Source organism: Xenopus laevis, chromosome 4L (assembly GCF_017654675.1).
Source record: "Xenopus laevis strain J_2021 chromosome 4L, Xenopus_laevis_v10.1, whole genome shotgun sequence".
NCBI classification, from domain to species: domain Eukaryota; kingdom Metazoa; phylum Chordata; class Amphibia; order Anura; family Pipidae; genus Xenopus; species Xenopus laevis.
The window spans coordinates 96672443-96688985 of record NC_054377.1 but is presented as its reverse complement, the minus strand read 5'-3'; the positions used below and the strand labels follow the sequence as shown (position 1 = coordinate 96688985).

The window sequence follows — 16543 nt, the reverse complement described above, 5'->3', positions numbered from 1 at the left end:
GAAATCTATTCAAATTATTTACACACATTATCTTTTGGTCTGGACCCCAAAAATCAGGTTAACATCTATTTTTTGGTGGGAAGCGATGGTTTAATTTAATGCAGTGAAAACCCTCCAACATAAAGAATTTGGAATTTTTTTTATTAGTAGTGATTTAGATATATATTTATAAATATAAATCAATTCCATACCAAATCCCACGTCACAATGCTGACTACCAAACTTATTTGAGGTCCCTTTCTAAAAAGAATCCAAAGAAAGCAATGGCCATCAAGGTAAACATGTACAGACACGGTGAAGTAGAAATGTTGGGTTTGGAATGCCTTGCCCCAAACCTACATCTAGAGGGAGTGGATCACACAAAATTGAGCATGTACCCAAAAACTCCAATGTTGACGGATTAAAGTAAAGGTTTATCTTTATTAAGGTTTATATGTCCATAAAAGCCTTACGCTTTTTGTGCTGCAAGGTGCTTGGACACCTTCACCTTAAGAAAACCTTAGCAAATATAAATCTTTTATTTTACCATAGTCCGTCAAAGTTGGATTTTTGAGTGCATGCTCAATTGCCTCAATTCTAAAAAGACTTTTGCTTGTCATAGACAAAATGCTTGAACTCGCTGGCTCTGCCCCCTCCAGATATAAATAAGGCGCATTAGCCACGTAATGAGGTTCTAAATGTTACATCGTCTTTGGTCCTCAGGTCTCTAAAAGCCTAAGAAACAAATGGGAGACATTTTGTTTTTGACTGAGCTGTTAACATGCTGCTGTCATGCTGTGTGTGCTCAAGGCCACTCTTATCAACAGCAAAGGAAGGGGACACATGTCTGCATTTGTCATATAATTAATAGCCTTGGGATGTGTAGAAATGCTGGCCGAAATAGATTGAATGTACACACAGGCACACACTTGCCACAGATTCATGCTGTGCATTGTTTCTCTACATCAGTTACTTACTTTGAGCAGTGTTTGTGAAAACCATGAAAAATGTAAGGAGATTCCTTTGTCAATGTCCAACAAGAAAAGTAAAGTCCCCAAGGGAGAAGGGGCACATTGGATGTGTTAATGTCACTTCCTAATGTGTGGTTTTTGCGTGTCCTACTTACTGTCAATGCATTTGTCCAGCTCTGTCTCACACACTGTCTGGAAGTGCAGTGTATGTATAAGCATGCAAAGACAATTTTATATTGGTCAATGAGTTGTGTGCGGGTTATTCTTTGAGTAAACACCTCATTACTTTTCTCTTCTAGTAACTGATGAGGACACCGTGAAGAGGTATTATGCCAAGTTTGAAGAAAAATTCTTTCAGACATGTGAGAAGGAACTTGCCAAAATCAACACATTTTATTCAGGTAACTGGACAGCAGAATGCAAAATGTTCACTCTGAAGGTGACTCGCATTTCGTATTCCAAATACTGACTTTCCTAATTTGCTTATAGAAAAATTGGCAGAGGCCCAACGTCGTTCAGCAACCTTACAAAATGAACTGCAATCTTCACTTGATGCACAGAGGGAGAGCAGCGTCGTACCAGGCCTTCGGCAGCGTAGAAAGGCAGTGTTTGCTCTGACACATGAGGAGCGGGTCCAGCACAGAAACATAAAGGACCTGAAACTAGCATTCAGTGAGTTCTATCTGAGCTTGATTCTGCTTCAGAACTACCAGGTACGTATTCAGCAACCTTCACTCGTTTTTTACTTCAGTAGGAACACATGACTGATCGTTACATTGGAAAGAGGATGTAAACAGTTGTAATCATGGAAAAATTAAGAAAAATTGGCATTTATAAGAGCAAAAACTGGGAACCAAATTCAGTTCCACAAACCTCGCTTATTTTAGCCATGATTCCTATTGAGTCACCAGAAGCAGTACACATGGTGTTTGCGGTGTCTCTCCATTTCGTGCCTAATTTTTTCAAAGTATATAGGCGTTTGTGTGAGTTTCATATAAAATGACTATATAAAATACAATTTTGGGTGTGTGTCAACAGAAGTGAATTAACCATTGAGTTAAAGGGATACTTCATGGGAAAAACTATTTTTTTTCAAAATACATCAGTTAATAATGCTGCTCCAGCAGAATTCTGTACTGAAATCTGATTTTCAAATGACCAAACAGATTTTTTTATATTTCATTTTGAAATCGGGGCTAGACATGGGGCTAGACATATTGTCAGTTTCCCAGCTGCCCCGAGTCATGTGGCTTGTGCTCTGATAAACTTCAGTCACTCTTTACTGCTGTACTGCAAGTTGGAGTGATATCACCCCCCTCCCTTTTCCCCTAGTAGCCTAACAACAGAACAATGGGAAGGAAACCAGATAGCAGCTCCCTAACACAAGATAACAGCTGCTTGGTAGATTTAGGAACAGCACTCAATAATAAAATCCAGGTCCCACTGCTACACATTTAGTTACATTGAGTAGGAGAAACAACAGCCTGAATTATTTGCAGTGTAAGTGTAATTTAGAAAATGACACATCAAAATCATGACAGAATCCCTTTAACTTTTATTATTATAGTAATATTCTGAGACAATTTTATAATAGGCTTTCATTTATTATTATTTGTGTTTTTTTGCGTAATTTAGCTTATTATTCAGCAGCTTTCCAGTTTGCTATTTCATCAATCTAGTTGATAGGATCCAAATTACCCTAGCAACCATGCATTGATTTGGATAAGAGACTAGAATATGAACAGTAGATTTTAATAAAAAGTAGCAATGACAATAAATTTGTAGCCTTCCAGAGCATTTGTTTTGACCCCCATTTCAAAGCTGGTAAGAGTCAGATAATATATTATATAAAATAAATAAATATATATTAAATAAATAATGAAAACCAAAAGTTGCTTAGAATTGGTCATTCTGTAATACAAAAGTTAGCTTAGAGTTAAACCAAGTAAACTGAATGTTGAAAGGTTTGGAAATATGACTATAAACTTTACTCATAATAGCACCCAGTCTTAATTTAAATTGTAACATGGTAAGTTCTGATTTTTTTTTTTATTGTGGTTAAGATGTGAATATTTATATTCAAAGAATATTTTGCAACGGTGCAATACCTATGATTGAAATAGATTGGCATTCTAAGAACACCAGCTCTTACATTCCTTTGCACAGATCTCACACATGATTTATACAGCAGCACAGATCTCCCAGTACTACACATACCAATCACACACTCACAGGTAAATGTAGATATTACTCACAACACTTCAAAGCAGCAAGTTTCTCACGAATACCTTCTTGACCAATATCTCCGAGTAACAGTAGCCTACACTTCACTCAAAGTAGCACATCTCTCACATCACTCATACTAGCAGATGTTAAACCCACACCAACTGAATACTTCTGGGAGGTGGTTCTAAAAAGGTGCTGGAGTTGTGGATATTGGGCATTATAAAGCATCAATGGCTGTACAAGTTTAGCGCATGAGATTTTCCAGATTTTATAAGAATTTAATTTACCTACTATTGAAGTCATACACATAATGCTGGTTTTCCAAAATGTCTGTATAATTAATTTTCAGATATTAGTTTCCATAACTGTGCTTGCAATAGCCCACACAGGTCTGATACATTTTTGTCCAGGTCTAATATACAGTGGGGTGTATGCTCCCAGTAACATAAAAAAAACACACACAAATAAATCTGGCCATAAATATATGCTGCATCAATAGAAATACCAGACTCTTGTATCTTAATCATTGCTAGTAATGTAAATTACATTTGGAGCTTTGGGCACCTTTTTTTGACATAACTTTGGGGCAGCTCTTCTGATCTCTTAATCAGCAAAATGACAGTTTAAAGGGGGTTTTCACCTTTATATAAACTTTTAGTATGATATAGAGAGTGATATTCTGGGACAATTTGCAATTGGTTTTAATTTTTTATTATTTGTAGTTTTTGTTGTCTTTATTTTCTACCCCCATTTGAAAGTTGAGTTTTAAGAACTAATTTAAAAACTATTAAAAATAAATAATGAAAACCAATTTAAAAGTTGCTTAGAATAGCCATTCTATAGCATACTAAAAGTTAACTTAAAGGTCAACCACCCCTTTAAACTCCCCTCTATTTAGACACTGTCTTTAGGAAGCTAGAAAGTCTTTATAATTCCTTTTTTTTTTTCTTTCAGAATTTAAACTTTACAGGGTTTCGTAAAATCCTTAAGAAACATGACAAGATCCTGGAGACAAGTCGTGGTGCAGACTGGCGTGTTGCGCATGTGGAGGTGGCACCATTTTACACCTGCAAAAAAATTAACCAGCTGATCTCTGAGACTGAGGTTACTAATTTGTGTGTTCTATTACACTAATTGTCTTTGCATTATCCTGCATCTGTGATGAACACAGTGTATATCTGTGTTATGGTATCTATATATACTCGCCAAAATATAAAGCTAAATATGGCTCGAAACTTTCCTGTTGCCCTTGATGTGAAAATAAACTCACCAGTGATAGAAATGCTTTCTGAAGTAGCCCCTTGAGGTATAGGTAGTGGAGAAGTGTACATTTATCAGCTTCTTAAGAAAGTTGTTCTATCAGTGGTGAGGTGACTGCAGTACTGGACAAGTTTCTGTCTTCAGAACTTCACCAAGTATAAGCTAACTGCCAGGGTCACAGGGTGTGGGTTGCAGGTGATGTATTTGTATGCAGCAGTCAGTGGCAGGAAAGGCTTGTCTGGGGTCTGGGTTTGAATTAAATCTATACAGTGTCTGTAATAGGGATGTTAAAAACTGTACTTGTGTGGTGCTGAGCGTAATGTGAGAAGAATATGGGGCCCCAAAGCAACTTTTAAAGGAGAAGGAAACTTTTAAAGGCAAAGGAAAGCTACTGAAGCAGTTTATTGCCAATAGATTAGCCACAATAGTGCAAGCTATAACACTAACTCTATTCTGCAGAATGCTTTTCCATACCAGAGTAAACCGTTCTAGAAGCTTTCTCTGTTTGTTTAGGATATCAGCTGCCATATTAGCTTGGTGTGACATCACGTCCTGCCTGAGTCTCTCCCTGCAGCAGGGAGAGGAGGAGGGAGGGGGTGAGAGGAGCACGCTGAGCATGCTCAAGCCCTAGAGGTTTAAGCTGAAAGAAGGAAGTCTGATACAGACTGATACGCAATAGAAGGAAAGAAATGCTGTGTTTCTTTTGACAGAGGACTCTGAGCAGCATTACTTTGAGGGGTTACTGTTTTTTAATATAGACCTTTCTGATAAAACTTACTTACTTAATTTTAGCCTTTCCTCCTCCTCCTTTTTAATAAAATCAGATAAGTTAAATGCTAATATAATACCAGAACTGGCTATATTGTATGCAACATTTATTTACCTACCTATATTTTACCAACTAAAATATACCTCACAACCGCTAAAACTATTTTTGTTGTCCTGCCTTTTGGCAGGATTTAGAGGCTAAATTCAAATGCCTGGACGAACCAAACCAAATCGGAACCCTTACTATTATGTAAAGTTGCATATGTGTGGATTTGGTGCATCCCTGCTATTTAATGTGGCCAAAATAAATGCAGGTACTGACACAATTTTGCCGTACAGTAGAAGATAAAACAAAATTGCACTCCCGGATACAAAGACTCAAAGTGACTCAATAAATTCTATACATCACAACCTATGTTAGGCATCGGTTACCTTGTAAAATTTGCAGAATTGATCTCAGGTTAACAGCATGATTTTTGTCATTTAACTCTTTCATTCTGTTTCTGCTTTACTCAGACTGTTGTTACCAATGAATTAGAAAGTGGGGACAGACAAAAAGCCATGAAACGCTTGCGGGTGCCACCTCTTGGTGCAGCCCAGGTAAGAAGCTTTATTTGGAAGGATTAACATTTGAACAATCAGCTTTTATTGCTTCATTGCTTTAAATATTTTAATCCCTTTCTGCAAATTTTGTCAGTGTTATGAATTCTTTCGTCGTTGCAGTCCCAGATTTGCATAACAACAGCAGGACTTTTTTTTACTTGCTGACAGATATAATGACTGTCATATAGCACTTTTAAAACTGAAATCACGTGGTCCATATTTATTTTTCACAACATTATTAATTTGTGTTAAAGGGATACTGTCTTGGGGAAAAAACAGTTAATAGTGCTGCTCCAGCAGAATTCTGCACTGAAATCAGTTCTCAAAAGAGCAAATAGATTTTTTTTATATTTAATTTTGAAATCTGACATGGGGCTGGACATATTGTCAGTTTCCCAGCTGCCCCAGTCATGTGATTTGTGCTCTGATAAACTTCAGTCACTCTTTACTGCTGTACTGCAAGTTGGAGTGGTATCACCCCTCTCCCCTTCCCCCATCCCCCAGCAGCCTAACAACAGAACAATGAGAAGGGAACCACATAGCAGCTCCCTAACATCTAACATGAAAACATCTCCCTGGTAGATCTAAGAACAGCACTCCAGGTCCCACTGCAACAACAGCCTGCCAGAAAGCAGTTCCATCCTAAAGTGTTGGATCTTTCTGAAAGCATATGACCAGGCAAACTGACCTGAGATGGCTGCCTACACACCAATATTATCAGTATTGCTATTTACTAAAAAAATACACTTGCTGGTTCAGGAATGAAATTTTATATGGTAGAGTAAATTATTTGCAGTGTAAGTGTAATTTAGAAATAAAAACGACATCATAAAAATCATGACGGAATCCCTTTAAGTATTTAATGCTGTCAAGGAGCTTTTGGTACAGCGCCCTCAGAATGTATTGATGGTTACGGCTTACCAGTAGCAGCTAGGCCAAACCATCATTTGGCAACATGTGGACATCACATTTTTATAATCAAGCACATTGTCGATTGACTGGAATGTAATAGCTTGTCAAGCCTAACAACGTCTCCTTTGTGTAAAACATTTTTGTTATATCTATGTACTACTGTTTTCATTCAGCCAGCTCCAGCCTGGACAACCTTCCGTGTTGGACTCTATTGTGGCATATTTATGGTTGTGAACTTGGCAGTCGTAATGGCAGGTATGTTTGTAAAAATGTAAATGATCTTAATCATTAAATTCTAGGTGAGATATGGTTATCTTAAGTTTCAAAATATTTTTAGAATACATGTTTATATACATACCTCAGTGCACTGTTTGTCTAGCACTACAAGCCCTGATTGCATAGGAAGAATGAACATAAAAGTGAAGCTGCTTTTTATTCATTTTGTATTTCATTCATATTTGTAACTTGTCCTTTCTTCTTCTAGGTTACCACTTCCTTCAGGGTAAAAATGTGTGGCCCATGGTTCGAATTTACAGGGGTGGGTTTCTTCTCATTGAATTCCTCTTTCTTCTTGGCATCAACACATATGGCTGGAGACAAGCAGGGGTTAACCATGTCCTAATCTTTGAGCTCAATCCCCGCAATAACCTTTCCCATCAGCATCTTTTTGAGGTAAGGATTTTGTGATTTTTGGTAGCTTCGAAATTTGCTTTTTATATAGGTAACTGACAAAAAGAATTAAAAAAATTGCTACTAAAATGTTTTTACTTTTATTTTAAAGCTGAGCATCACTGTGGCTCAGTGGGTTGGGCTTAGTTAAAGGACAAGGAAAGTTAAAGTAAAGTAGTAGGCTAGAAATGTTGTACATTATATATTAGGCTTCTGTACCAGCCCCAGGCAACCACAACCCTTTAGCAGTAAAAATCTGTTCCCCCAAAGATGCCCCAGTAGCTCCCCATCTTCTTTTCTGCTGATTCACTGCACATGCTCTGTGCTGCTGTCACTTACTGAGCTAAGGGACCAACTCAAAATATACAGTACACATAGAATATAAATGTCAGAGTATAAGGCTGAGTAGTAATTAATACAGATAATTACTACATGGCAGCACATAAACCATTGCAACTAGCATGAGAATCTAATAATCATTCCTGTAGCATCAGCTTATATTACAGGCCAACCTCATTTTCTGCTGGATAATTAACAACCCCTAAGCTTAGCTTCTCAACAGCTGCTCAGAACCCACTGAGCATGTGAGTGTCGCAGACACTTTCCAAGATGGTGACCCCCTGTGACAAGTTTGAAGTCCTGGATCATTGCTGCTATTGAGAAGCTGAAACTTTAGGCTGGTGCAATAAGTTCAGTATATAAAACATGGCATTTTTAGCCATATTCCATTTTTAGGGTTTAGTTCTCCTTTAAATCTAGCTAGGATACTATCTTCAATGAGTTTGTATGTTTGCTTTGTGTTCAACCTGGTGGTCTAGTTTCCTCCCACACTCCAAAGACGTAAAGGCAGGTTGATAACATTTTCCTTAGTGTATATGTGTATGATAGAGACATTAGATTGTAAATTGCCCTAGGGTAAGGACTAGGGTTGCCACCTGGCTGGTATTTTACTGGCCTGGGCGGTAAAAATGATGGTTGATTCCAATGTTATTAATAGGGAAAAAAGATAAATATACAGGAAGGCCAGTATTCTTTTCCAGAAAAGGTGGCAACCCTAATAGGGACTGATGTGAATGATGCATAATCTCTGTCAAGCTCTGCAGCATATGTTAGAGCTACATGAATAAAAGATAATACAGGTATGGGACCTGTTATCCAGAATGCTCAGGAACTGGGGTATTCCAGATAATGGATCTTTCTGTAACTTGGATATTCATACGTTAAGTCAACTAGAAAATCCTTTTAAACATTAAATTAACCCAATAGGCTGGTTTTGCTTCCAATAAGGATTAATTATATATTAGTTTAGATCAAGTACAAGGTTCTACAGAGAAAAAGGCAATCATGTCTTTAAATTTGGATTATTTAAATAAAATGGAGTTTATGGGAGACAGCCTTTCCCTAATTCGGAGCTTTTTGAATAACGGGTTTCCAGTTAACCAATCCCATATCTGTAATTTTATGTTACACTTCTTTGTTGTGGGAGAAAATATTAAGAAATTGAAAAGAGACAGAAATACAGGTAAGAGATTTTTTATTCAGAAACCCATTATCCAGAAAGCTCTGAATTACAGAAAGGCGGTATTCCATAAACTGTTTATTTTACTTTTTAAAATTATTTAAGAAATTATAATAAAACAGTACCTTGTACTTGATCCCAACTAAAATATAATTAATCCTTATTGGAAGCAAAACCAGCCTATTGGGTTTATTTAATGTTTATATTATTTTTTAGTTGATTTAAGGTATGAAAATTCAAATTTCGGAAAGATCCATTATCTGGAGAACTCCAGGTCCCAAGCATTCTGGATAACAGGTCCCATACCTGTAGTTTGTTTTCTTAAGTATTCAGTGCCTACAAAGTGGCCACATAGTTACCCAAAATAGTTAAAAGTACGTTTTATTGCTTCAAAAGGTAGTTCTACCAGATATTTAAAATAAGCGGGGGAGATCAAATACCAATACAAATACATTTTTTTTTTATTTTTAAGAGTTTCTTTTAAACAGTGTCACAAATAGGGGTTATTATTTAACTGAATACATTTTTAAGGCACTTGTAGATATTTGTATGTTCGGGGATTATGTATGTAATGATCTGTACAAATGCAAAAGAAGGAGTCTACTGAGGAGAACTAAGAGGAGTGATAATGGCGTGCTTGTGTCCATTAGATGTTTAGTATGGAAGATCCGGGACTGTTCTGCTTATTAAATTAGCCTTTCAGGAAATGCTTTTAAATGAAATGTTAGGTATGGCCTGTCTGGTACTGTAAGTTTAGTTAATTTTGATTTATAGGAATTATTTACTTTCTTACTGATTGCTGACCACACATACATTAATGCATTATCAAATTTCCATTGCCAGCGATAATGATGATGTACATGCCTTTCCCTTAGATTGCAGGTTTCCTGGGAATATTATGGTGTTTCAGCCTGTTCTCCTGCATTTTTGGGCTGTCGATCAACCTGCAGATGCATCTGAATCCTTTAATTCTGTATGGAATAATGTTGGTCTTCCTTGTCAATCCCACTAAAACCTTCTATTACAAGTCTCGATTCTGGCTCCTTAAACTACTGGTAGGTGCCCATCCAGAGTTACTCTGCTTTCTGTGCTCATTAGTGGCTCCTATTTATATTCTATCTCTATGGCCCATTGCATTTACAAAAACGTGAAACCCTTCTCTTCATAATTTCTGATTTTTATCCCTTTTTAGTTTCGGGTTTTCACTGCACCATTTCACAAAGTGGGGTTTGCAGATTTCTGGCTGGCTGATCAACTTAATAGTTTGGCTATTATTCTCATGGACCTGGAGTTCATGATCTGCTTCTACAGTTTTGAGCTTAACTGGGGAAAAAGCGAAGGACTGGTCGAATCAGGTGAGATAGGATAAAACTTATCATACCTAGGAAAAATGTGGGCTGGCCTACACTTGGCAGTCCTCTTGCACATGATATTGTAGTGGTACATTTCTCTTTGTGTAAGGACATTTAAAGTATATGCTGCTAAATTGGAAACTTGGCATTTCCTACAAACGTGCCCACATTTTAAAGAATACAGTATTTAAGAAACGTTTCACTGGTAGTATTTGAGATATTAATGGTTTATAACTGTTCCACTTCAATTTATTTTGACATGCTAAAAACACAGTCATGCTGGTTGCACGTAGCTCGATCATGCTAGAGTCAATCTATCAGGCTACGTGCAAAATATGTCCGCGATTCATAGTATGATTTTTTTCAGTGTAAAGATGGAGGAAAGTACAAATCAAAGAAAAATGAATGAATGCTATTTTTTTACACCATTCTTGCTTATCAGCTGTATCTGTACTTTACTTTTCCTCCTTCTCCAGCTGCTGCTGTAAATATGCAGCCTCCACCTTAGGGCCCCTCTAAAGAACACACTTCACTGATGCCTTTGCTGGTGGGATTGTACATACACTCCAGCATATTCTATTTTTCAAGTCGTTTGACCAAAAATCTGTACTTTTGCCACTGCTGCTCTTTTAATAACTTTTAAGACCAGGTGTAATATAACGTACTAACTTTGAATTGTTTTTTAAACATTTTAACAAATATGGCTAGAAAAGTGGGATACGTTTGCAATCAGATAATGACTGGTTTTTATTTATAAACATGCAGAACAGGATCAATTGTGAGATAATAACCTCTCCACTTCTAACAGCTAAAAGTGTGTGTAACTCCTATTCATATGGAGTGCGTGCTGTGGTTCAGTGTATTCCTGCCTGGCTACGGTTTATCCAGTGTCTCAGACGGTACCGTGATACCAAGCGAGCTTTCCCTCACCTGGTGAATGCCGGAAAATACTCCACTACATTCTTCATGGTCACGTTTGCTGCCCTCTACAGTACCCACAAAGGTAAGGGTTTTACCTGACTAGGCTTTCTGTCTTTTCATATTGAAAGCTAGACACTTTTAGAGATGTATGTTGCAGTGCACAAAAATCAGCCTCGGTTGCTACTTGCAGAACAAGCAAAAATGATTGTGCTAAATTTGGTTTCGTTCACTTAAAATTAACAAAAAGTGAACGCCGCTTATTAGAGCACTAAAAAATCTTCTACAAAAAGCTTTGCTATTTGGTGCCTATTGCAACTCTAGCGGCCAATTACAACGTTCGCATTAAGATAGCTCACCTGAAAAAGGTGGTGGAAACCCCAGGTCCCGCTCCTGGGTTCACAAATGCCTAAAACAGTATCGAGGGTAATTTATCAGAAGGAACTCACCAGATCAAACAGGTGGCCCGGGTGCATCGGCCCAAGCCTGTAGCTGTAGGCGAGTCACAATCGGTAGAAAAAAGTTTGACATATATTTTCAAATTTTTACATATATATACATGGATCGCCTTAGGAAGTGCAGCTTTTCTAAAAGACGATTTTTCACTAGTGCGTTTTAAAAAAAACGTAGAAAATTAAATGTATTAAGAAATCTAGCGACATCTGGGAAAATGTGCTTTAGCTAAAATGTAACTTATGTGGACTGTAATTTGATTGAACAGTAACCTCAATGAATTTTAGTTACAATGTTTTACCGCATTAGAGATAAGGAATCAGTTGCTATAACGTTATTTATTTATTTATGTATTCCAAATGTAAAATATCGGTGAGTGGAGTGCCCATCAAACTTTTTCTACTGATTTGAAAAGGAAATGTCTGGCAATAAAATTAAGAATAACTGTGAGATTAAACATGTGGAGGAGTAATGACTCTATAACAATCAGGCAGCATTTTTTTTTAATGTAATGTTAGGCATGCCCCCCCCACCTTTGTGTATGTGCAGTAGCATTTAAATCTGAGTCCGTCTGATAGGAACAGTACAGGCAAGGTAAGATAGTGGTCCTTACAGGATCACTGGCTTGGGGAGCCAACCCTATGATTCAATTCACTGGGAGGTGCACTCATCAGTATATAGGACTTTCCTTGTCCTTTACATACAAGCTATACAAAGTCAGGATATATACTATAACAACAAAAATCAACACCCATGAAAAGTTGCTTAGAATAGGCCCAACCGTTATTCTAAATCAATCAAATAAACCTACATGGGATAAAAATACTCCTGGTCTTTTCTGAGCTTTCATATGAAAGTGTATGATCCACTTTGTTTTTATTATGATTTGATGTAATCTATGTGACGGATGAGTGCTGTTTTTTCACCAGTTAATTGCTAGTTTTGTTTCCAGCACAATATCCGTTTGATATGCCGTGTTTACTGATAGTGGGACATTGCTATGTGGATACTGTCATGGTATGTTTTATTATTTCCTGACACATCAGCTTGTGTGCTTGTTTGCAGAACTAAGTTGTTCCTATATAGACTGAGAACCTCCCTGAATAAAATAAGCCACGAGTTTCCTCATTTTCCATTTTTCATTCTGTCAGCTGATTGGCAACCACGTTGGGCTTGTATAAACTCAACTTAGTGAATTGTGCTGGAAAACACATCAATGGCAGAATAGACAATCAAGTGTTTATGGCATCTGCTTGAAGCCTTCACTTCAGGGCAAAGACACACATAGAGGCACATTTATCAAAGGTCGAATTTCGAATTCATGTGTTTTTTTTAAACTGAAATAAATCCGAATATACTTGAAATTCGATTGGGAAGTTATTTAAGAAAAAAAAATTAATAACCAAAGCTCTAAAACAAATGTTACCAACTCGAACCGAATTTGAATCGAATTAGAGTAAACTCGATTCTTATTCTTACTACAAAAAAAAAAAAAACTTGAATGTCACTAAGGCTAGTAACATCTTCAAATTGGTCACTGGACCTCTCCCATTGACTTATACATGAACTCAGCAGGTTTAAGGTGGCAGTCGAATTCAACATTTTCCAAGGGTATAGGTTTGATAAATTTCGAATTCAAATTAAATCGAGTTTCGATAATTCACAATTTGAATTTGAGAGTTTTCATCAAAAATAAATTTGAATTTCCTATTCGACCCTTAAAGGAACAGTTCAGTGTAAAAACTGGGTAAATAAATAGGCTGTGCAAAAGAAAGAAATAAAATGTTTCTAATATAGTTAGTTAGGCAAAAATGTAATGTATAAAGACTGGAGGGATGGATGTCTAACAGAACATAACAGAACACAACTTCCTGCTTTTCAGCTCTATAACTCTGAGTTAGTCAGCGACTTTAAGGGGGGCCACATGGTACATTTCTGTTCAGTGAGTTTGTAATTGATCCTCAGCATTCAGCTCAGATTTAAAAGCAAAGTTATTTTTTTCCAATTTATAATTTTTATTGAAATTTTGTTATGACATGAACATCAAACTGTATCGGTCTCGTAGGACCCTAATAGTATATTTTTGTAACAATTTTGTCTTATATCCGCAAGAATTGCATAGTCATAATTGGGGGTAGGAAGTAGGGGAGGACTGGTTAAAAGGCTAAAAGTGAGTGTCTATGGCAACTTACAGGAGCCTCTCTGACATTTGCCAGAATCCACAGATTGCCAGTCTGGGCCTGCTGCCATCTCATGCCGGTCTGGATGATGAGACCTTGATGAGTGGCGTGTGATGGTGCAGCCCTGCTGTGTGCTCTGTTTTCTGAGCCCCCAGTATTGGTGTTTGATAGGGGAAATAGAGGCATCTTAAGGGAGCTTAGAATTGTTCTCGGAGTTTCATTCTCTTTTAAGCTAAATCTTCGCAAAATTTGTATTGTTTTTGTGTGTTAAGTATAAGCTTTTCCTGTTTGTAAAGACCACACACACTACAATCTGATATGCTCTTCAACCAACTGGCCCACGAGATGAACTGGCAGAGAGCCTATGAGGGGCCACACATGAATATCAGTCAGAAGCAGCAGGCTACCATACATGCACTCATAATCATATGAAATGTGCTTTCACTGCATTGTATGTGTCTGCGTCCGTCCATGGTAACCTGGAATTTCAATGCCTTGCTGCAGCCGGTGACCCAAGCAACCTGATTGACAGTGAAGCTTTATGTAAATGTTCTAGTTGTGTCCTTGTGTAGTCCTACCCATAGAAAAGAGATGCTTTTCTTCAATTTGCATTTTTTATGATGCTCATTAAATATAATTCTTAGCATGTGTGTGGGATACTGGGATTTGTGTTTTAGTGGGAGAGTCACTGGCTAGATGCATTTGTAGATATTTACTACCTAAACCTGCCTTGTGTTTTTGCTTTTCAGAGCACTGTAACTATGGGGCTGCCACATACACTTATTTACCTTATACCTGTACCAGACAGACTGAAGTAGTAGTGTAAGCAGCATCTCCTGTGTCTGGCATAGGTTTCCCAGTTTTCACAATGCAGCGGTGGAAGAATCTAAGGGCATTGATACACGGTGCTACTTGTTATTATGTACTTGATCCAAACTAAGATATAATTAATCCTTATTGGAAGCATTTGTCAAGGGTCGAATTTAGAATTCATGTGAGTTTTTTTAAAACTCCCATAAATTCGAAATTCGACTTACCGAAATGTATTCATAATATCAAACTCGGACGAATTTAATCGACCCGAAAATTCTAATTGAATTCAATCAAACTCGATTCTAATTTTTTTCTCCGAAAAAACTCGAATGTCAGAAAGGCTGCAAACATCTCTAAATTGATCCCTGGACCTCTCCCATTGACTTGTAATTCGGCAGGTTTTAGGTGGCAAATAGCCGAATTCTTAAAGGGCCAGAGTATGTTATATCTCGAAAATCGAATTCGATTATTTTTTTTTTTTTTAAACTCGAATCAAATTCGGATAACTCCCTATTCGAATTTGACCGTTTTGACCATAAAAAAAAAGACCCTTAGCTGACCCTTAATGTTTACATGATTTTCTAGTAGACTTAAGGTAGGAGAATCTAGATTAGGGAAAGATCCGTTATACGAAAAATCCCAGGTCCCAAGCATTCTGGATAAAAAAAATTGTCTCTGCTAAAACAATCAAATTGCGTAACCACTCAAAAATGCCTATGTATGCATTTTTTGAGCAATTTTGCGATTTGAGTGTTTTAGCAGAGACAGTTCCCAGTATTGCCTATGGCAGGGTAATTTTTGCCTGTTTATAGTTGCAGCAAGTAGAGATGGGCGAATTTGACTTGTTTAGTTTTGCCAAAAATTCGCCGCCATCGAAATGTCGTTAAAGTCTATGGGCGTCAAAAAAAAAATTTTGCGCTGCGAAATTGTTTTGATGCACATCTTTTTTTTTTTTTTTTTTATATTTTTTTTTTTGACGCATGCCGCCATACAAGTCTATGGCCGTCATTTTTGAGGTGAAACAAGTCGAAAAAATTCACCCATCCCTAGCAGCAAGTAGCACCATGTGTCATTCATTGCCCTAAGATGGAAGGACTGGAGGGGGTGATCAGTTTGTTTAGACTGAATGCAACTATATCGGAGACTTAATATGTTGTGATTCACTGACCCACACTGATATATAACCTTAGATATACCCATATATATATATATATATATATATATATATATATATATATATATATATATATATATATATATATATATATATATATATATATATATATATATATATATATATATATATATACACACACACATACATACATACATACATACATACATACATATACATATATACATATACATATATACACACACATATATATATATATATATATATATATATATATATATATATATATATATATATATATATATATATATATATATATATACACATACATATAAAATGTTTTGGACATTGCCTGAGCAAAATTAGTACTACTTAAATATTTTGGACCTGCTTGCTTTACTTTTACTGAGTACAGGTATGGGACCTGTTATCCAGAATGCTCAGGTCCTGGGGTTTTCCATATAAGGGATCTTTCTGTAATTTGGATCCCTATACTTTAAGTCTACTAAAAATAACTGAAATATTAAAGAAACCCAACAGAATTGTTTTGCCTCCAATAAGGATGAATTAAATCTTAGTTTGGATGAAGTGCAGAGTACTATTTTATTAAAGGAAATCATGAATTATTTCATTATAATGAAGTCTACGGGAGATGGCCTGTCTTTTTAATTCATAGCTTTCTGGATAATGGGTTTCTGAATAACGGATCCTATATCTGTAGATGCTTTGGAACTGGATGGAGTAGATCAGATGCATTCTTAACTGCTGGATAATTATCCCACACC

The 16543-nt window shown here is 36.7% G+C and overlaps 1 protein-coding gene across 1 annotated transcript in view; it reads left to right on the top strand.

Annotated features, from left to right (window-relative positions):
• xpr1.L (xenotropic and polytropic retrovirus receptor 1 L homeolog) overlaps nucleotides 1-16543 on the top strand; it is a gene marked incomplete at its 5' end in the record, with an annotated part of 81776 nt that overhangs the window by 57472 nt on the left and 7761 nt on the right. The window contains 9 exon segments of the mRNA NM_001093461.1: nucleotides 1250-1351; nucleotides 1440-1663; nucleotides 4131-4280; nucleotides 5721-5804; nucleotides 6893-6974; nucleotides 7204-7391; nucleotides 9783-9962; nucleotides 10100-10262; nucleotides 11068-11262. Coding sequence (NP_001086930.1) covers nucleotides 1250-1351; nucleotides 1440-1663; nucleotides 4131-4280; nucleotides 5721-5804; nucleotides 6893-6974; nucleotides 7204-7391; nucleotides 9783-9962; nucleotides 10100-10262; nucleotides 11068-11262 — 1368 coding nt within the window.